At 39.5% G+C, this 22,272-nt stretch overlaps 1 protein-coding gene across 1 annotated transcript in view; it reads left to right on the forward strand.

The window, feature by feature from the left end:
• Slc39a8 (solute carrier family 39 member 8) overlaps positions 1-22,272 on the forward strand; it is an 85,611-nt gene that overhangs the window by 34,510 nt on the left and 28,829 nt on the right. The window contains exons 3-5 of the mRNA XM_004662955.2: positions 7,098-7,267; positions 10,091-10,213; positions 10,961-11,125. Coding sequence (XP_004663012.1) covers positions 7,098-7,267; positions 10,091-10,213; positions 10,961-11,125 — 458 coding nt within the window. The remainder of the gene's footprint in view (positions 1-7,097; positions 7,268-10,090; positions 10,214-10,960; positions 11,126-22,272) is intronic.

Raw genomic sequence — 22,272 nt, forward strand, 5'->3', positions numbered from 1 at the left:
AAAGAACACCAAAGAAGGAGAGAGAAGTAAGGAGAGAGACATATTCTTTTTTTTTTTTTTTAAATTTTTTTTGGTTTATTTTTATTTATTTATTTGAGAGCAACAGACAGAGAACGAGGCAGAGAGAGAGAGAGAGAGAGGGAGAGAGAGAATGGGCGCGCCAGGGCTACCAGCCACTGCAAACGAACTCCAGACGCGTGCGCCCCCTTGTGCATCTGGCTAACGTGGGACCTGGGGAACCGAGCCTCGAACCGGGGTCCTTAGGCTTCACAGGCAAGCGCTTCACCGCTAAGCCATCTCTCCAGCCCAAAGAGAGAGACATATTCTAAGTCCAACTGCCCTGAGTAATCTATTTCAGGAGTTAGGAGAAGAGAACAAGAAAGTAGGAAGCAGGAAGTCAGAAAGAATTCTAGGTCAATATTCCAAAGTCATAAAGTCAACAAATCTATGTTACAGGATCAGAATGGCGCCACATATTTGGACTGAGGATCTAGTAAAGAGGACAGAGCATTTGCTACCACTAATCTGTTAAATTTGGCAACACATTGCCTTTGATGTGATTATTTAATAATTTTATCTTAGTGTAGCTGTGTGATCTTGAGAAGCTTATTTCATGACTTTATGCCTCAGTTACCTGATCTGAAAATGGCTTCAGTAATGGTTCCTTTATTATGAGGCTGTCATGAGAATTCATGCATGTAAATGCCTAGAATAGCACCTGGCTTGGGGACAGAACGATGTCTGTGATCCTCCTGTGTATGTGTTCATAGGTTCATCTTACCTTTTGGTCCCTTTGTATTGTAGTTTTCTCATAAGAAAATGCTTCTAGAAACAATCAAATGAACTGGGTTCTTGACATAAATATTCACGTAATTGAGAATCAAGTTTGAGTTCATTTATGAGAATGAAACAGCAAAATAAAGATAAGGGGGCCATGGTAGAAATTTTTCTGGACACAGTTATGTTGACATGTCAACAGACAGAGAACATAGCCTCACTTCTCAGATATCTTACATTTTGTCAGTTTTATTTTCATTTTGTATATTAAAAACAAGATGCACTCAAGCGCACGTGTGCATATGTGACCAAATAGCATGCTGATGCACATAGACCAAGTCTGCACTGGTAAGCTTTTAAGAACTGTTCATTGTTTTGACAGTGGCATTGGTGCAGGCAGACAGTATAAGAATAAGTAACAGTGCTTTGGGAAGATCAGTGGTGATGTGGGTAGATGTGGGTCGTGCTTTGGGAAGAGCAGTGGATAGGTAGAGAAGGACCCTCATTATGGATGCCCTTAAAGGAACTCCCTAGTAGTATGCAAAGCTACTGGTCTTCATGACAGAAATGGCCCATCCCACCTACATAGACTCTATAGTTGGCTGGTAACTGCAAGGGACAGAAATCAGGCAAAGTAGGCACGAAGATAATGGGACTGAACCCAGAGAAGAGGCAGTTCAGATACGAATGTGTATTCAGGGACACACACCACAACTGTACACTGTATAACAAAGTAGCTCCCATCCTCCTTGCTACTCTTAGTTGGGCCATCTCAGGTACTGCACACAAAATAGCCTCCTCAGCATAAGAGCTGAGGACCAGGTTCTGAGTGAGAGCAAAGCTATTATAGCTGTAGCTTTGCAAAAAGATGTTAATTTCTAATTATAAGTACGCAAGCCAGAATTACTTTATTTCCCATACCCTGTGATAGGCACAGTCAATAAATTTCCTGTATAAAAGTGAAATAAAAGAAACCCTGACTCTGCTTCAACAAGTAGAATTATGGGGTGGAGAAAGAAATTAGGTCCCAGATGATAAAAATATGTGCTCACTGTTACCACAAACACCACTGACTGCTTTTGTTCCCACTCTTTCTTCTGTGCTTTCAACTCCAGTGCTGGCTTTGGGAGGATTTTCAGAGCTGGAAATTAGGCTAGCCTAGCTAACCAGCTTGACCCAGGGGTCCCCTGTCCCTGCCTCCCAAGCACTAGGATTACAGGTGCTTTGCCACACCCACTTGGCATTTGTGTGAGTCTGGGACCTGAACTCTGGTCCTTGCTTTTGTGTGGCAAGTGCTTTATCCACCGAGACATCTCCCCGGGACTCAATAAAAGGCACTTCATCTTCCTGACACACCTCTCTTTCAAAGCTTGTGCACGGAATATGTTCTGATTTTTCCATTCACAGCATGATTCGTCACTGCTCAAAGTGCACATGCCTAGATTCCTCGGCAATACCACGTGTCGTCTGACCAGCTTTGGTTCTTCTTCATTGTCTTAGTGGGGCATGCAAAGAATTTCACCCAGCTCTTGATCAACTCCCTGAAGTTGCTTAAATTCCCACTTTCTCCCCTTTTTGTTTCCTCATCAGTTCAACGTGAGTGGACACATCTTGTCTAGCTGCCTCTCCTTCTGTATGCAACTCATGGGAGAGAGTGCTCAGCTCTTTCTGGCAGACAGATATGCTTCGTAGAAGCCTTTCCTTCAGGGTCCCTCTTCAGCAGTCATCCTCCGCAGGAGATCCCTTGACATGTTTCCTTACAACCTAACCCTTTGGAACCACTGTTCCTTTGGAATCACACTTAATCCCCATATTTCCTGAAGGTAATGTAGAGTTTTTCCTAGTACTTCACTTCTTCCCGTGGCAGATGCTCCAAGCAGTCTAAGCTTGTCCTTCTCTCACCGCAGCACAGAGGGGCAGAAACTGCCTGTAGACACCATTGATTTCGTTCTAGGTTGCCACTCCATATAGTGTCATTTAAACTTTTTATGTTTGCATGCACACATATTTATATGTGTGAGTGAGGGCATGCACATGCCACAGCATGTATGTGGAGGTCAGAGGACAGCTTTTGGGTGTTGGTCTCGTTTGCCTCTCTGCTTATTGTGAATTTCTGGGAGGACATTCTCCTATCTCTACTTCCCATCTTGCTGTCAATGTGCTGGGACTACAGAAGCCTGTCACTGATTTCAGCTTTCATGTGGGGTCTAGAGACACCAATTTGGGTACTGAGATTTCTGCAGAAGGTACTTTATCCACTGAGCAATGTCCCCAGCTCCATTTATTTGTTTTTTTTTTTTTTTTTTTTTTTTTCGAGGAAGAGTCTCACACTTGTCCAGGCTGACCTGGAATTCACTCTGTCGTCTCGGTCTCAGGGTGGCCTTGAACTCACAATGACCCTCCTACCTCTGCCTTCCGAGTGCTGGGATTAAAGGCGTGTGCCACCATGCCCGGCTCATTTAGTTATTTTTCACATTGCTTTTCTCATGTTTCATAAGACCATGTTGTTGTATACAATAAATTTATGATAAATTGAATTCTGCAGGAAAAAATAATTACATTTTAGCAATAATCTATAGATTCAAGACTGCCTCTTTTTGATGAGCTCATAGTGTACTTTTTAATTCCAGTAAGAGGTAGGAATTATAGAATTTTACTTGAAGCATCCTTAGAGATCATATTGTCCAACATAATTTAACAAATGACAGAGTTATATGCTTGAGGAAGAGTTAAGTGGCTTTCAATAGGTGCACAACCCGAGGTGCCTGGGGCTCCTAACTTTTTCTTCTTTTTAAAATTATTTATATATCTTATTTTTATGAGAACATATTAATTATACATAATAATAGGTTTCATTATGATACTTTTATACATGTATACAATTCTTCTCAACCTACCCTACTCTTACTATCATGCCTTTTTCTGGGGACAAGGGACAACCCGACGAGTGTAACTAGGATTTCTTACGGGAGCATGTAGAAAGTTTATTTATACCACTGAAGAAAACGTAGCTCCCCCTTGTTCTTTTCCCTGCATAGCAGTGAACTAAACAATGAACTAAATGGTGGTCAGCTTACTCAGTTCTTTTGGGAAATAAGAGTAAACGAGATTTATTGAATGTTTTCTAGATTCTAGGAACAGTATTAGTTTCATTTTACTTTATTTTGCAATATTAGTTTTATTATTATAAGATGCAACAATTTTTATCTGCATTTCAGATATGAGAGCTCTGAGGAACAGTGTAGTCAAGGAACCAAAGTATGAAGCCAAAAAAGAAAAATGTGGCTTCCTTACACAGACCCTCTGGCTCCAGCATTCATACCTTTAACTCTTCCATACAACTTCTCATTTGAGTGGGAACAGGTATAAGTTAATGTCTAGACTTTTTGTAGATAGAATCATTATAGAATTATGTTTCCTCATCTGCAAAGTGGGGATAATATCTGTACATATGTCAAAAACTGTTTTGATAATTCATCGAGTTAAAATATATCAAGTTCTAAGAAGAATCTTAATACTCAGTGGGCATTTGATAAATGTTAATGTCATTGCTCATGTTTCTTGGAACTTGAACAATTTCAGAGTTCTCATAGAAGTAGAGGAGACCCTTCTGAAACGTAGCGATTGAGGAAGTTGTATGTATACATGGAAAAGTTTTTTCATTCTTTGTGGGGTGGGACAGATCATTTGAAAAGCAGTATTCTAAGAACACACAAAGAAAAAGCCATGGAGTGTGTCACGGGTGTGACCACGTCCATCCCCACAGTTTTCTAAATGGCTCTGATAAATGTTCACACAGGCAAGAAAGATTAGAAAGAGCAAATAGACAGATCTTTTGACAGAGTTCTGGGTGTTTAGGAATACATTCAGCAGAGATTTGTGCTATTTCCCAGAGAATTTGCTAGACACTGAATTGTATTAAACATAGCTCCTCACTTTTTAAAAAATATTTTATCTATTTATTTATTTATTTATGAGAAAGAGAGAGAGAGAGAGAGAGAGAGAGGCAGATAGAGAGAATGGGTGCGCCAGGGCCTCCAGCTACTGCAAACAAACTCCAGATGCATGCACCCCCTTGTGCATCTGGCTTACATGAGTCCTAGGGAATCGAACTAGGGTCCTTAGACTTTGCAGACAAATGCCTTAACCACTAAGCCATTTCCTCAGTCCCAGCTCCTCACTTTTTATATGATATAGATAAGTACATAGTAGAGCACTTTCTATAGCACACAAGATATGGCTGGAATCTGGAACTGATAGGGGAGTGTCTGGTGAAGATGGCCATCATGGTCACCGCTGTGATGATTCTTGTACCATTTGACATGTACCATTGTTTATGCACATTCACATGTGTACATGTGTAACACACACACACACACACACACACACACACACACACACACACCCTAGATCTCCAAGAAGAAAACTGAATTCTGTTTGTTGGCAGTAATCACGGTTTGTTCTTTATGCTCAGTTCAATAAACATTTGCTAAGTTTGTTTATTTCTAGATAGAATTGCTTGGGTTACAATAATAATATGTAATCTTGTATTTGTGAGGTACAGTCAGTTTAAGACAAAACTTTATGGTTCTATTGAGTTTTGGGGTACTTTTAGAAGTCAGATGACCTCTATGGGGCAGTGAAGCATATTTCTAGAGATCTGGTGTTTCAGAGCAGACATCTGGCTTTGAAATACAGGTTTCTATCTGTGTGACACAGATTTATTTGAACTCTGTGGTCTACAGTTCCTCAACTATGTGAAGGAGATAGTAGTACTTACCTCACAGGGCTTTGTGAGATCCAATGAGATAGAACATGATGCTGGCTTAGCCCAGTGCCTGGCACAGGATAAATGCTCACAGAGCATTAGGCTACTAGTGTATTTTTATGTCAGTGCCAGTGAGAAAGTGTCTCTTCTCTTTATAGGTGATTTATAAGTATTCTGAAGAAATGGCAATTAAGAGGCACTGTTCTCATCTTTCAAATAGACCTGCATGCATGATATATGGGGCCACATCAAAGCCACGTGTACCTCAGCTACAGGGGCCATATTGTATCTCAGCCCACACTGCTGTCAGCAAATATCCTGTCATTCTTTTACTCAGATGCTCATCTGTCTTTTTTTTTTTTTTTTTTTGGTTTTTCGAGGTAGGGTCTCACTCTAGCCCAGGCTGACCTGGAATTCACTATGGTGTCTCAGGGTGGCCTCGAACTCACGGCGATCCTCCTACCTCTGCCTCCCAAGTGCTGGGATTAAAGGCGTGCGCCACCACGCCCGGCTCTCATCTGTCTTTAAACCAAACCTCTAGGATCAAGATATGTTACACTTCTAGTTAGCCATCAAACATAAGATGGCATTTGCACATTTCATTCCACACTATGTTTATGGAGTACCTCTTGGGAATCAGAATGAAAGGTGAACCACCATCATCTGTCACTACCATTTTCCTTGATCTGGGCCTGGCAAGGTGAATTGTGCAGTGGAGCTTTTCCCCTGCCCACATGGTCACTTCCTATGTGCTTATAGCACTGGGTAACTTCTGGTTCTGGGAGGACCCACTGGGAGGCTGAGAGCTTCCTGATCTGAGGGTGCTTTCCTGCATCTGAGACAACTGATTTTGACAGTCAAAGTCAGTGTTGATAGTAAAGGTCACTTTGAAGCCAAGTCACTCCAACCTACCATGACTCAGATTTTCTGCCCATCAGCTGTTTCTCCTTCCTGAAGCTCAGCGCCTCTGTCTTCCTATGAAAGGCCTTGAGCCACACCACAGGTGAAGCTGTGTACCTGGGAACCTGTGGATCTCAGATTGCCTGTAACCGTTCAGATAGTCTACAAATTTCCTGCAAGCTGGACATCTCTTCTATCTCATAGTGGGATGTATAGTAGATTAAAGCAAAAGAAGTATTTCTTTTGTTTTTTGTGAGACAGGGATTCATGTGTCTTAGGTTGGTTTCCAACTCAAAATATAGCTGAGAATAACCTTGACCTCCTGCTTCTCCTGTCTCCATCTCCCAAGTGCTGGGATAACAGGCGTTCACCACCATGCCTAGTCTATGTAGTGGATACTGAGAATTGAACCCATGGTTTTGTGCATGCTAAGCAAGTGTTCTACCAAGTGAACTGTATCCTCAGCCCCTATAGGCTCTCTTTCTATTAATGATCACTCTGCTATATTTATGTTTTCAATTTTCTGTATAATTTTTACTGATTTTTTTTCATTTTTGGGAAAATATTTGTTTAAAGCTTAATGTACATACAATAAGACTTCATTTGGCTTCTTGTTTATAGCTAATTTTACTCTTTTCTGTCTGACCCACAGTTTGGGGATATGGATTCCTGTCAGTGACGATTATTAACCTGGCATCTCTCCTTGGGCTGGTTTTGACTCCGTTGATAAAGAAGTCATATTTCCCAAAAATTCTGACCTATTTTGTGGGATTAGCTATTGGGACTCTTTTCTCAAATGCAATTTTCCAACTCATTCCAGAGGTAAGGATTGGGCTATTTGTTTCTGTGAGTAATTGCTTCTTTTAAACATTTTAGCACTTGGTAGATTTTTAGCCTCTATGATTCTCACAACATTTTATAATCAGGTTTATGGTGTTTTGGGTAAGAGAAAACTGAGCCACACCAAGTGTAAAAAGCTTGTCTTAAGCTGCAGTAAATATTAGTGTTAGGGACAAAATTAATATTCTAGGAGGTTGGCCAGCAGGATGTGCTCAGACAGCTCTGGGACACCTGAGGCCTTAGCATTTCATTCTGCCCTGTATTTGGAAAATTTAATTTTTATGCATAGTTTCATTATTTATTTTTTTGAAGAGCATGCAATGTCAAATTTATTGAGGATTGACTACAAAATTCCCTCATATGCTTACTCTAGCTCTAGAAGACTAGAGGTTAATTATGGGGTAGTTGACAATCCCTCTCCTTTTTTTTTGACTGAGAAGAAAAAACATCAAATACCAGTAAATAAATAGCAACCTGTTTTCCTTTGATAAGATGTGCTATTGACTTGACATTTACTATAGTTCACTGTTCATTTAATCAACAAATAATGTGTATGTTTGATTTCAGACCTATACTATTTATGGCAATATAAGGAAAAGAAATAATGGAAGGAAAATAAGAGAGGGAAAAATAGGGAATGTTGAATAGCAGGGAAAGAGAGACATTAATTAATATGAGAGAAATTCACAAAGGAGAGCAAGGGAGAGTGATGTGTGCAAGCACTGTATCTCTCCATGTATATTATATATGTAAAGAGCGAGAGACAAGACCTGCAGTAAAGAGAAAATAGTATTTTAAGACTTATTTCCCTTATAATTTTACAAAACAACTAACAGTTTATTTAGTTTTTTAACAAGTATTTTATTTATTTATTTGAGAGAGGGGGAGAGAGGAAGAGAGAGAGAAAGGGAGAGAGAGAATGGGCACTCCAGGATCTCCACCAGCTGCAAACAAACTCCAGACACATTCACCACCTTGTGCATCTGGCTTATGTGAGTCCTGGGAAATCAAACCTGGGTCCTTTGGCTCTGTAGGCAGGTACCTGGACCACTAAGCTATCTCGCCAGCCCCAGTTTCTTTGTTTTTTTTTTTTTTATCTGTATATGAACATGAGGTATAATTTCTTAGAGTCATAGATTTGATTAATATTCTTCTAACCAGAAAAAAACTTAGGAGAATATTTACTTGAAACCCTCAGTTGTAAAAAAGAAAATATTAAGATTCAAAGGATTTTATTAAATGACTTGACTATGGCCATATATTTGGCTTTTAACACAATGAGGATGGCAGTATACATTTTCTCATTAGAAATACATTTTGTAAGATATATTTGAGATCATGTTATATTCTATGTAGCTGTATTTATTATCTTGACTGTTTTGTGAGTTAAATTAAACAAACTGGGCTGAAGATGGACCTCAGAGCTAGTGTCTGCCTAGCTTGCATCAAACTTTGAATTGAGTACAAGCAATGCAAAAATGAACAGATACATTGTATGTGGCTTGGAAAGTCTATAGCCATAATTTATGATATTCTATTTTATAAAGAATCTGTTTGGGGCTAGGGAGATGTCTCAGAGGATTAAAATGCTTGCCAATACAGTGTGATGATTGGAGTTTGGATTCCTGGAGCCCATGTAAAACTCAGAAGCCATTGTAAGTATCTGTAATGTCAGGCCTCTTACAGTGAGATGGGGATCAAGGACAGCAGAATCCTGGAAATCTATGGGTCAGCTATGTTGGTGTATATGGAACAATGAAGGCAGAAGGTGGAACAGGAGGACTGCATACAAAGGTGTCTTCTAATCTCTACATACACATCATGGCATACGCATACCTGCACTTATGCCTGAACACCCATCACACACACACACACACACACACACACACACACACACACACACACCTGTTTTTTAATAAAACACCAAATTTCATTTTTATTTTATTTTGTTTTTATAATATGTGTTAGGCATATGAAGTAAAAATTACTATGTTTCTGCACGAAACAGTCATAGAGCAATCACTTAGTGAAGATATAAACATAAGACAACCTCAATGGCAGATGGACAGCCAGAAAATTGGCATCTCCTCTTTAGAGGGGAGGTTGTCAGTATGTGAAGTGGTATAAACTTTTGGCTTTTCACACGTGGTATTACTTTTTCCTCCTGTTTTATTCATTTTAACTTTATGTTTCTTGTGTTCTAGAGACATCTTTGTCATTTGTAATTTCTAACTCAAACTCTTGTCCTGAGAGGACACTCTTTTCAACAATAGATGATTTGTTCTCATTGTGATTGTGTGCGTGTGTGTGTGTGTGTGTGTGTGTGTGTGTGTGTGTATGAAAGAGAAAGAGAGGGAGAAAAACTGACTCAACCTTTGGTTTTTAGGACCTAAAGGTATCTTCTAGGTACAAGAAGATTCATCTGGTGAAATTAGTAACCCAAAATGTTTCTTTTGGAGATAGTGAGTGATTAATAGCTCTTCTTTCTTCATAACCTAGACTGATTATTATCTTTTAAAGAAGGGAGTCAAGGCAGATTCTTGACTGCTAAAAGTTTTTTTAATTTAAGATAAATATTACTATAGTTGTCAGAGAGAGGAGGCTGTAAGATCTTTTGGTGATTTTAGTTCAATGGGATGATTTCTAAAGTTTCTATGCATTGTATATTATTTATTTGTTCAAATTCAGAGTATTTGAACATGGACCTACAACTTTAGCAAAAGTAGTAAGAAATTATGCCTTTTTTTAAAGAAAGCAAATTAACCGTTGTTATCTGAATTGCCCCTTATTTTTCTCTTTCTTCAGGCCTTTGGATTTAACCCCAAAATTGATAACTATGTTGAGAAGGCTGTTGCTGTGTTTGGTGGATTTTACATACTCTTCTTTGTTGAAAGAACACTTAAGATGCTATTGAAGACATATGGTCAGGTAAATGGACTTTACTGAAGACACTAATAATGGTACACTGTAAGACCCCTTAACGAAGGCAGAAATGTTATTCTTAGAATTATGTGAACAATTCATTTATTGTACTTGTGAATGCAAAGAGAATGTAAAGTCAACCTATTATTAACAAGTTTAAGAGAAATACTTGATTCACATGATATAATTTGGGACAAGAACCCACAATTTAATGTCAACTAATACATAAGCAGCCTGGAAAGATAGCTTAGTGGTTGAGAGTGCTTGCTGCTTAAGCATGAGTGACCTGGAGACTCATTTGGACTCCAGGCTGAAGAAGTGACCTCATCTTAAGGAAAGAAAGATGTGGATGAGTGACAAGAGGACACCAGATGGTATTCTCTGACCTTCTCATGTATATGCATGGCATCTGCACACACATATGCATGTGCCACATATCACACACACACCAGATATCATGCCATACACATATTCTATATATACATATACAAGAACACTCATATGCCTAATTTGTATTTCATTCAGTCATCAAAATATACCCTAACATAAAAAGCAGAAACCACAGGCTCTACAAAATGAGAATATGTTTAAAGGAAAAATTATATTACTCTAAAGAGATAACATTACATAGAGAATAAATGTAATTTTTCTCTTTGACAAATGAAAATCAGTGGTTCACTTTCTCATCTGTAAAACCAATTGCTTTTTTTTTTTAGACCCTATTCATTCTTTTTTGTTTGTTTTCACATGTAGAATGACCATACCCACTTTGGAAATGATGACTGTGGGTCTAAAGAAAAAGCACATCAACCTAAAGCGTTACCAGCGATCAATGGCGTGACATGCTATGCGAACCCCGCTGTCACAGAGCCCAACGGACACATCCACTTTGACACTGTCAGTGTAGTGTCTCTCCAGGTATGTTCTGCTGATTTCCTTTCTCTTCACTAAAACGCATGAGCTCTGCTATGTGAAGGTAGTGGTGAATGAAGTCAAGTCACTATTTTGTAATTTATGTATATTAGACATTTCTATATAAGTGGATAAGTCTGCATTCTTTTTCCACTTTTCTTCTTATGTTTAATCTTAACAAATGAGTTGAAAGAATTGTGGACTGGCTACTGTCCAGCTACACAGGAGTCTCTCAATTAGATGTATAGACATGTAGCAAAATTAATTCAGAGTATTTCTTTTATTTAAACTCTTTTTTAAAAATATTATTTATTTATTTATTTATTTATTTATTTATTTATTTATTTATTTATTTATTTATATATAAATGAGAGAGTCAGAGGCAGATAGAGAATGGGCATGCAGGGCCTCCAACCACTGCATACAAACTCCAGATGCATTTGCCATCATGTGCACCTGGCTTATATGGGAACTGGAGAATCAAACCTGGGTTTGTAGGCTTCACAGGCAAGCACCTTAACCACTAAGCAATCTCTCCAGTCCTTATTACAATTCACTTAAGAACCAAAGGGTCTTCTGTGTAATTTTGTAATTGCAAGAAGAAATATTTGAAGGCTTGAAAATTGTGCTCATTAATTTACATTTGCATTATTTAAAGAACATAAGTAGATATCATTTCTTAATTAAACATTATATGCCAGGTAATATGCTAGGCAATTATTGATTTTTATCTAATGGGCTTTAAAAAATTTTTTTATTCATTTTTATTTATTTGAGAGTGACAGAGAGAGAGAGAGAGAGAGAGAGAGAGAGAGAGAGAGAGAGAGAGAGGGAGAGAGGGAGAGAGGGAGAGAGGGAGAGAGGGAGAGAGGGAGAGAGGGAGAGAGGGAGAGAGGGAGAGAGGGAGAGAATGGGCGTGCCAGGGCTTCCAGCCACTGCAAATGAACTCCAGATGCATGCGCCCCCTTGTGCATCTGGCTAACGTGGGTCCTGGGGAATAGAGCCTCAAACCGGGGTCCTTAGGCTTCACATGCAAGCACTTAACTGCTAAGCCATTTCTCCAGCCCTCTCATGGGCTTTTAATGTCAGTTATTCAAAGCATAGATTTTTTTTTTTAAGTGTTACAACTACTTTTGGTTAAAGTTTTAGAAATGAAATCCAAGTTATGTATGGCCCCAGGATTATTTATTGGAAAGGTACTGGAGGGCTTAACAGGAAAGCCAAGCATCAGGAAGAGAAGAACCCAGAGCTGTTAGGACTATTAAGACTCCCTTTCCTCCTTCTCCAAGCATCTTTGCATCATTGTTTTCTTTCACTGTGGACAATCTCCCACAAATAGCAAATGCATCCATTGACAGCACCTGAGATTTTGTTTTAATTTCAGAATTTAGGAGGAAATTAAAAAATAAAAGTTTAAAATTCTGAATCCCAAAATTTCTTGCAATTGTCTCACTGGTCTGTCTTGAGTCAAGTGGTCACTTCTAGACTGTTTATATGCTTGGTCCCTTTTTAGTTTTGAGGGAAAACAGATAGAGTAAAATGATGATTATTCAAAAGGAGTGCTGAGAGGATAGTATGATTGATGTCCACCACAATTCTCATTTGATGGATGCAGAAGAAGATGTTTATTTATTTAAATATTTATTTATTTATTTATTTATTTGATAATGTCACACATGCTTATAATGCATTTTGATCTTGTTCACTCTGATTGTCTTTTGTCCTCTCCCCTGCTGCTGAGCCTCCTCTTCTTCCCACTTACATGTCCCCCCCCCCAAATTTAATTAGGGCTGCTTATATAAGAATGGAAGCTGAACCTGTAGATATTAAATTACCTCTCCAGTGTTACTAATTTGGGAGATACAAAATCTTCAAAGTTAGTACAGAAACGAGCAATTAACAAGGAAAACCAGTTAAGGAGAGAGAGAGAAAAAGAAACAACAAAAAACCAGGCAAGAGATATCTATCAAATAATTTGAGTTTCCTCTGGAAAGAAAAAAAGATATGATGGTCATATACTTTTCTCTACTTGAAGAAAGTTTGAGGTAGTTTTTTTGTTTTTGTTTTTGTTTTTTCAAGGTAGAGTCTCAGTCTAACTAAGCCTGACCTGGAATTCACTATGTAGTCTCAGGGTGGCCTCGATCTCATGGCCATCCTCCTACCTCTCCCTCCTACGAGTGCTGGTATTAAAGATGTGCACCACCATGCCTGGTTTGAAGTAGTTTTATTGTTAACAGTAATTAAACTAAAAGGAAATTATTTAATTCAATTAATAAATTATGTACTGTGGGTCTAAAATTTAGTTTCTGTAAGAAAACTTTGTAAATAATGATCCTAATTAAATCGTGGGTGAACTGTGATGGTGATTCAAGTGGCAACATCAGCTATGCTGCTGTTTGAAACACTGTAACTCTTTAGTGGGCAGGACTAGAGACATGGGCCTGTGATTCCAGTTGCTTGTGAGGCTGAGGCAGGAGGATTTACAAGGGTGAAGCCAGTTGAGGCTACCGAGTGAGATCAAGGGCAGTTAGGGCAACTTTGGGAGATCTTGTCTTAAACTGAAACGTGAAAAGAAAGAAGGCGGTGCTGTGTTTGTGGCTCAGTGCTGCCGTGCCTGCCTGGCGTGCCCAAGGCTCCGTGTCTAATCTCCAGCACACACGTCAGCCAAACAAACAAAAACCCTTTCACATAGTACATGGCAGAGGAGATACTCTGCCATGATATTTAGAGCACAGTTTGTGCTCTTGTCCTGGGGAAGACTGCCCTGTATCCCTCAGAGTCAAAAAAACCACTTCGGGCAGGGCTGTACTTCCAATAGAGAAGGAGCATATATACCTGGTCGAGGCTTAAATAATTCTCTAATTGGATATTTGTGTTCCAATATGCAAAGCATGAAAATGAAGTTCTAGACTGAAAACACTTAAAGGGCTAATGGCCTCCCTGACAGTAGCATCTCTCTGGATTCCTTCTCATAAACAGATCAGAATAAACTCACTGCCAAATGGGTCCCATGTATCAGAGTGAGCTGCTTGGCATAATTCTATTTGGATACTAATGTGCTTGTCAAAAGCTTTAGTTTTGTAAGAGGCTAAAACGTTCCATTTATTTATTTGTTAGAAATCAAAGAGAGCGAGGGGAGGGGGAGGAGAGAGAGAGAGAGAGAGAGAGAGAGAGAGAGAGAGAGAGAGAGAGAGAGAGGGAGGGAGGGAGAGAAAGAGACAGAGAGAAACAGACAGACAGAAACAGAATAGGCAGGCCAGGGCTTTCAGCCACTTTAAACAAAGTACAGATGAGTGTGCCACAGATGAGTGTGCCATCTTGTGCATTTGGCTCTGTGTCGGTACTGGGGAGTTGAAGCTGGGTTGTTAGGCTTTGCGAGCAAGTGCCTTAACTGCTAAGCCATCCCTCTAGCCCCAGAGCTTTCAAGAAATTAAACTACTCATAAGTTTGATTTACTTAAGTATTGAGACTATGGTTTAGGGCTAGCTTTGCCAGAAAGTGTTTTCAGTAAATGTAAACACTATGACAAAGGTAGCTCTTGTTTTGCATAATATATAGAAATATCAATTTTTACTCTGTTTGTACATGTTTTCATTTGTTTATCCAATCAATGTTTATTGAGCATCTGCTTTTTGTCCTTGGAATAGGGGATTTGGAAGAAACATATTTTCTTAATACATTACAGCTTAATCAGTGGAAACAGTAGCAGAGAGTCAAACAGGAAAGTATTGATATAGAATTTTGGGGTTCAGGAGGGGTTCCCAAGTTTATGAACCCCAATTTTGGATCCTGTCCTATTTTTAACAAAGAATTAATAAAAATGGACTCAAGAAGGATAAATTATGAATTATTAAGTTTATTTAGGGAGCAATCAAAAACTGTAGGGTTTATTTAAGGGAAACTGGGATCTAAGAAGGCTAGAACAAAATCATAAGCACACGGAAAGTAGGAAACATACATAGTCATGTGAAAACACAGCATAGTCCATGAGATTCATTTCAGATAAATTGAGGTTTTTATGGAAAGACTGGAGTGGAGCCACAAGCACAAAGAAGGTAGAACCTGGGAACTTGTGTAAGGAGATTTAGAAGGAACTCACATAGCAGCTGCCTTGAGCTCCCCATGAAAGGAAGTTAAGAGGACAAATGGTGGTGGCTTAAGGAAGAACAGCAGAGGGAAAATATCAAAGCAGAAACCAAGAAATTTAGATGGGAAATGAGTAGTAAGGAGAGTTATACCCATGGTTACCCTGAGTTTAGAGAAATTACACATATAATGGGCCCAGAGTTAGAGAGAGCACCCACATCTAGAGTGTAAGGGAAATATACACATGGTGGATTCATGGACAAAAGGAAAATCATACATGGAATTAAAGTGAGAAGTTACCACAAAGTATAAAGCAGAGATGTTACAGCCAGGTTCTCACTGCTGGCAGAAATCCCCCAACCAAGAACAGCTTCTGGGCTGAGGGGAAGGTTTATTTTGGCTTACAGACTTGAGGGGAAGCTCCATGATAGCAGAGAAAATGATGGCATGAGCAGACGGTGGACATCACCTCCTGGTTGATATCAGGTGGACAACATTAGGAGAGTGTGCCAAACACTGGGAAGAGGAAGCTGGCTATAATACCCATAAGCCCATCCCAGCAATACACTGCCTCCAGGAGGGTTTAATTCCCAAATTGCCAGTAGCTGGTGACCTAGTAGTCAGAACATCTAAGTTTATGGGGGACACCTGAATCAAACCACTGCAAGAGGCAAGCAGAAAAGCTAGTCGGACCAAGAATCTGGGCTGGGTGGGATGAAAGTCAGACTAATGTGTATCTAAGCAGAGATCACAGAGCAGAGCAAGGGGGTGCAGAGAGAGCAAAACAGGCGGACTACAACCTGTGCAGTTAATTGAAAATGTACACTTTTGTCAGATTCAAGTATACAAAGGGAAGACCTTATTGGTTTGTGGATTTCAGGGGCAGGCTTCTGGGCCAGCCCACCTGGGTATTGGAGGCCACCCACCTATATAGCATGCTAGACTTTGGGCATCAAGGGATACCATAGTTGTTGTAGGTGAATGTGGATCAGACACGAGCTATGTTCCTGAGTTTTACTTGTATGAAGATGGGTTGGCATGTGTGATGGCATCTCTTGGTTATCTCTTTTGTACTTCTGTTCCTAGCTGAAACTGTCTAAAAGAATTTACCTTTCTCCTATTTCTCCTTCAGTATCAGAAGGCAATAAGTATTTTGGTAGAAATAAAATACAGTGATATGAGGGCAACATATGAGGGCTTTCTGCAAGAGACCAGCAGGGAACTAGAGAGAAAGAACCAGTCATGCAAATATCTAGGATGAGAGCATTTTAAAACCCTTTAGAGTAATTTAACATATCCTACACAAAGAAATGGAAAGCTGGAGAAATGGCTTGTTGGTTAGGGTGCTTGCCTGGGAAGCCTAAGGACCCAGGTTCAATTCCCCAGTATCTATAGGAGCCAGATGCACAAGGAGGCGCATGTGTCTAGAATTCACCTGCCATGGCTCAAGGCCCTAGCAGGCCCATTATTTCCCTCTCTATACTTCCTTTCTCTTTCTCTCACAAAAAAAGAAAGAAAGAAAGAAAGAAAGAAAGAAAGAAAGGAGGGAGGAAAGAAAGAAAGAAAAAGAAATGGAAGCTACATGGTATTGAATTTCTGAGGCCAGTGACATGATTCACTCAGAAAACGTGAAGCACGTGACATGGGTATGTGTATGTGTAACACTCAGGCATAGAGGGCTATGCATGTTTGGGGGAAAGGTGTATAAAAGGATTAATATGGCATATATAAGAGGTAGAATGGGAAAACAGATTCTATTTCTCTACTTAATTGTAACTAGATAATGTGTGACATCTCAGCGTGTGAGGTTTATTCTTTCCTCTGACTTTCCTGTATAGCCACTTGGTGGAATCATTTCAGTTGTCTGTTTGGGGGGCTGGTCATTTCCTCATTTACACCTTTGGAGGGACCACTTTTACTAGGTGTAGATTCTGGTGGGACGTGTTAGCTCTTTTTGGCCACTAGAGGGAACATTCCTCAAGCAGTCTACAGGCAGTATCCTTATGGGATCTCTCTTGTGTTTTCATTTAAGAAGAGGAACTATGAAGTCAGTGTAAGGAGCTATGGTTCTCCCATTGTTATAACAAAAGAAAAATTAACCCCTACACTTATAGAGGCTATAGAAGTTCATTACTATGGATATTGTATTTAAAGCTGAGGTACAATGAAGTGGAATTTAGCTGGAGAGTGGTGAGGTCTGGGAGACTTACTAACGCCTATAAGTGATACTCTACAAATATAAAGAGAGCATTTTTGAAATTCGTGGGTCTCTCTGAGAGGCTAACGTATTCAAATACACATTAAGTCATTCTGTTAATATTTATTCAATATCTAATATGTACTTGGCTCTATCTTAAGTACATTGTAGTGTATCAGAGGGATAGAACACACATTCTGCCCTTTTATAATGTAACGGAAACATTATATATTGTACACAGAAAAGGGGAAATCTCTGTGTGAAATGGATCAGAAGCTCTATGTGTGTGTATGTGGGGCTTGCTTACCAGTCTTTTGAGTGGTTTTTCTACATTTTTTCGCTCAGAGGTGAGAAGGCTAGGGTACATTCCTGGCTGCCTGAGTTGGAAACTTTGACATAGAAGAGGGCTGAGTCGTCAAAAATACTTAATTCAACATCTGGCTTTAGCACCTTACTTGATTTTTGTTTGCTTTGCCCTTGAACAAGGTCTGCTGTATTTGTTCGACTTCTCCAAGAAGCCCATGTCTGGGGGTCACTGATGATGGGCACCTGTTGTTTTGGCTTGGGAAAGGGTCTAGGGCTCCAGTTGTTCCCCAACTAGACACAATAACTAATTCTCTCATTTTTAGTCTCAGCATTTTCCTTTGCTTTCAGGGACACCAGTTGCCTCTAGTCCCCAAACCTCAGACACCTGGGGCCTCTAAACCCCAAACCTTCAGAGACCAGGTACCAGGTGCCTCCAATACAAATCTTTCTGAGGTTCTGGGTCCAGCAACATGCTCTTATTTGTTGACTTTCCCCCTGTTAAGTCAGTTGGGGCTCTTCCTCCTCTTTCAAAATTAAAGAAAAAGAATATCCATGTTCTTATGTTATCTCTCATCTTTGTCCTTGTGGCTTTATATCATTTTTATTCTTTTATTTTGGTGAGTTTCAGGAGGGCTAGAAATAAATATGCATGCTTAATTTAGATTATTTCACCAACAGTCTAGTTACTATATTTTTTAGTTAAAAAGTTTTTCTGGGGACAGAGGGAGGTAGCCCAGCTTGACCTTAAACTCATGATCTTCTAGCTTCCACCTCCCAAGTGCTGGTCCTATAGGCACAAGCCATGTTCCCTGGATCTATTTACTATTAGGTGTATTTTCAACATCAGAAGATTTTTAAAAACAAATCAGATGTATTAATGTTAACAATTGGTTCAGGCTGAAAATCATATGAGCACTAAAATGACACAAGAAGCTGTTCTAACAGTGCTTGTTTGGGGCTTTGTTTCTAAGCCATTCCTATATTTTAACACATATGTGACCATGTCTTCTTCATCAAGGTTTGGAATATAAAGATGGCACTTTGCATTTTTTTTAAAAAAAACTTTTGTTCATTTTTATTTATTTGAGAGGGAGAGAGAGAGAAGGAGAGAGAGAGAGAGAGAGGCAGAGAGAGAGAGGAGAGAGAGAGAATGGGCGTGCCAGGGCCTCCAGTGCATGCGCCCCCTTGTACATCTGGCTAACATGGGTTCTGGGGAATCGAGCCTCGAACCGGGGTCCTTGGGCTTCACAGGCAAGCACTTAACTGCTAAGACATCGCTCCAGCCCCACATTTTGCATTTACGCTGCAATCCCTTCCTTCTCTGATGAATTTTACTCATGAAAAAGTCTCTGCAGCCTCATACTAACACTGCCACTCTCCATTTCATCAGAATTCTTTCCCCTTTGCAGCTAGCTATGGTGTGAAAGCCAAGGCCTTGGCGTTATACTGGCCAGTGTTCACCTATTAGCAAGTGATCATATTGTGTGATTTGGGGGAAATTAATTAGCACCTCTGAGACTTTGCTTCTCTGTTAAATGAAGAACAAAAATCTATTAGCTATTGAATTTTTGTGAAACTTGAACAATACATTATCATTTGGATACAGTGTTGTGCCCTGGAATCCCTTTGGAGACTAAATGGTAAGATAACATGAGTCTGGGAGTTGTAGTTCAGTTTTCCTGGCTGCCATAGCAAGACCCTGCTCAAACAAGGTTTTTTTTGCTTATTTTTATTTTATTTATTTATTTATTTGAGAGCAACAGACACAGAGAGAAAGAGGCAGAGAGAGAGAGGAGAGTAGGCACACCAGGGCTTCTAGCCATTGCAAATGAACTCCAGACGTGCGCCCCATTGTGCATCTGGCTAACGTGGGTCCTGGGGAATCGAGCCTTGAACCGGGGTCCTTAGGCTTCACAGGGAAGCGCTTAACTGATAAGCCATCTCTCCATCCCGTTTCTTTTTTGTTAATGGGCCAGGCATGTACCATTTTGCTGATGCATTACACATGTGATAAATTTATCTTTCCCCTCATTCCACTCAGCAATTATTTTTTCTTTGCTGTAGCAAAAATCATAGTTATTGGTCCTCCCACTTCCCCTATCACTCCTTTGGGGATAACTGTGATGCCAAATGTGTAATCATGTGCAGGGCAGAATTTAGAAAATGGGTTCTTTTTCTAGGTGAAATCAGGGTTTGAATCTATGTGTGATTTTCACTTTGGCATAGAATAATAGAGAAGATAAAAGATTTAGGAGTTCATATATTCTCCTTTCCACTATTTACCTTCCTTCATGCTTTCTTGTGCTTATTATTTATCTTTCCTCCAACTTGAGTGTTTTTCCTAAGAAATAAAGCTAAAATAGTGTAGCAATAACTGATGTTAGTGCCTGCCAGCCTGCTACTGTTCTGTCACATAGAGTAGAAGACTTTGGAACGTTTAGTTTCACTGAGTGGAAAAGAACTTTAGGATCTAATTTCACCTGCCACTTGAATGATGATATGATCAGACTTTGCTCCAGATTTCCCGTGAGACTTGTCCAACCATGCACCCAATAAGTCTAGTTGGATCTAGCTCAATCTGACACACTCAGTTTATTTGAAAGAATATGAAAATAAAAATGAAAGTATGAATGGAAGATATTTGATTGCTATGTTGTTGAAATAATTGGGACACACCAAATCTTTTAAAATTCATTGAAAGGTTGTGGTTAGTTCTAGTCAGTTTTCAACCTGGACATTGTTGTAATAGGTTAATTGTAAAGATGAAAATGTAGTGGCATCAAATGTAAAGTTGATGGACAGGTGTGCTAGACCGGTAGTGAATGAAGCGGCACTGCCTGAGCAGCCCATGGTGGATTAAGAGAAGCCCATGGAGAGGCTTCGGGGGGCAACAAGAGCAACTTGCCCACAGTGGGACCCTCCTGGAACTGCCTTGACTGTTCCAGGTACAACCAAGTGCTGGCTAGATTGATTTGCCAAAGTCATACCATTAGATATTAATGGCAGGAAGAGCTTAAGCTGTGGCTTCTTATATCAGCTAATCATTTGGACAGCTAGGTGCTCTTGTCCTCCTAGAGGATGGTGTACTCACTATTGGGCAGGAAGTTCCTAAAGAAGATGTCGGCCCTGTCAGCTTCCAAGCTGGCCAAGACAGTCAGGTAGGTGAAGTGGGCAAAAGTGCTTCTGCAAAGCCTTCACTGCCTGACCTGCTGGAAGTAGGGACAGCAGCTTCCAGAATTGTCAGGGACTGCTTTGATAGTCATAAGAAAAGATAACACCCCAATTAAGTATGTGATAAAAATGTAGAAGGTTAAGATCTTTATGGACTTAAAAATTTTAATTTATTAACATATGCATTCACATCCATGATCACATAATTAAAATGTTATGGAATTTTGAATTCTAAATGAAGCCTGAAGACTTTTGGGATTTTCTTTTTGAAAGAAAAGGGGGGAGGCTGGATAGATTGCTCAATGGTTAAGACATTTTCCTGCAAAGCCCAATGGCCCAGGTTCAATTCCCTAGTATCCATGTAAAGCCAGATGCACAAAGAGGCAATAATATCTGGAATTCAGCTAGAGCCCCTGGCACACCCATTGTATCTCTCCTCTCCCCTCTCTGCTTGCAAATAAGTGAAAATTAAAAAAAAGGGTATCTTAAAGTAAAAAGAAAAGTATTTATATTATGTTCATGAGTTCAAAGGCAGATCTGTCAGGTTAGGTTCCCTCTGATTTCCTAGAAATTGTTAGGGAAATCTTAACTAATTTCTACCCTTTCTACTGTTTTCCTGAAAGTATTGAAAATTTTATTCAGAGATTTTTTTTCTCAATTGAACAGAAACCTCTGGAAACTTATTAGAATGCAACTCCAAAAATGGTTTCTAACCTGATTTACAAACTGCAGAAAAAGATAGAAAACATGAAGTGTTTGAAAATGGTGAGAAGGAAAGATCAACTTGTGAAGATGTGCAGTTGATCGTGACTGGTCTTGGCAAGAGTTGGCCTCCTAGGGCTCAAAGACTTAAGTCTAGTGTACGAGTTTGGATTACTGAAAAAATTAAAGCAGTATTAGCCGAAAAGAGGCAGGCAGAGAGAAAGCCTGGAAATAGTGGGAGGAGGAGGAAAAACTGATTAATGTTCTTCAATTGAACATTTTTACTGAGGCAAAACATGTATATGGGAAAGTCCACCACTACTACTATAGGACGTAGAGCGTTTACAAAGTAAATCCATTCGTGTGGCTGCCAGCCTCACCATGAAATGGAATGCTCCTTTATGCCCTTCATCAGCTACTGTCCTCTGTTTCCCAAAAGATGACTTCTCACGTTATGGAAGAAATACTTTTACATAGAGGATATAAACTTTTGTATTATATTCCATTGCTCATTATTATGTTTGTGAAATTCAGTAACATTGCTGCTTATAACAGTAGTCTGTTCATTTTCATTGCTTTATAGCATTTAATCATATGCATATATCTCATCACCATGATCATGAACTTAATCTTACTGTATCTGTTGCACTTTCATCTTTTCTTTTAGTTGTCTCTTTAAACCTGTGTTAAA

The sequence above is a fragment of the Jaculus jaculus genome, chromosome 2 (genome assembly GCF_020740685.1).
Source record: "Jaculus jaculus isolate mJacJac1 chromosome 2, mJacJac1.mat.Y.cur, whole genome shotgun sequence".
Taxonomy (NCBI): domain Eukaryota; kingdom Metazoa; phylum Chordata; class Mammalia; order Rodentia; family Dipodidae; genus Jaculus; species Jaculus jaculus.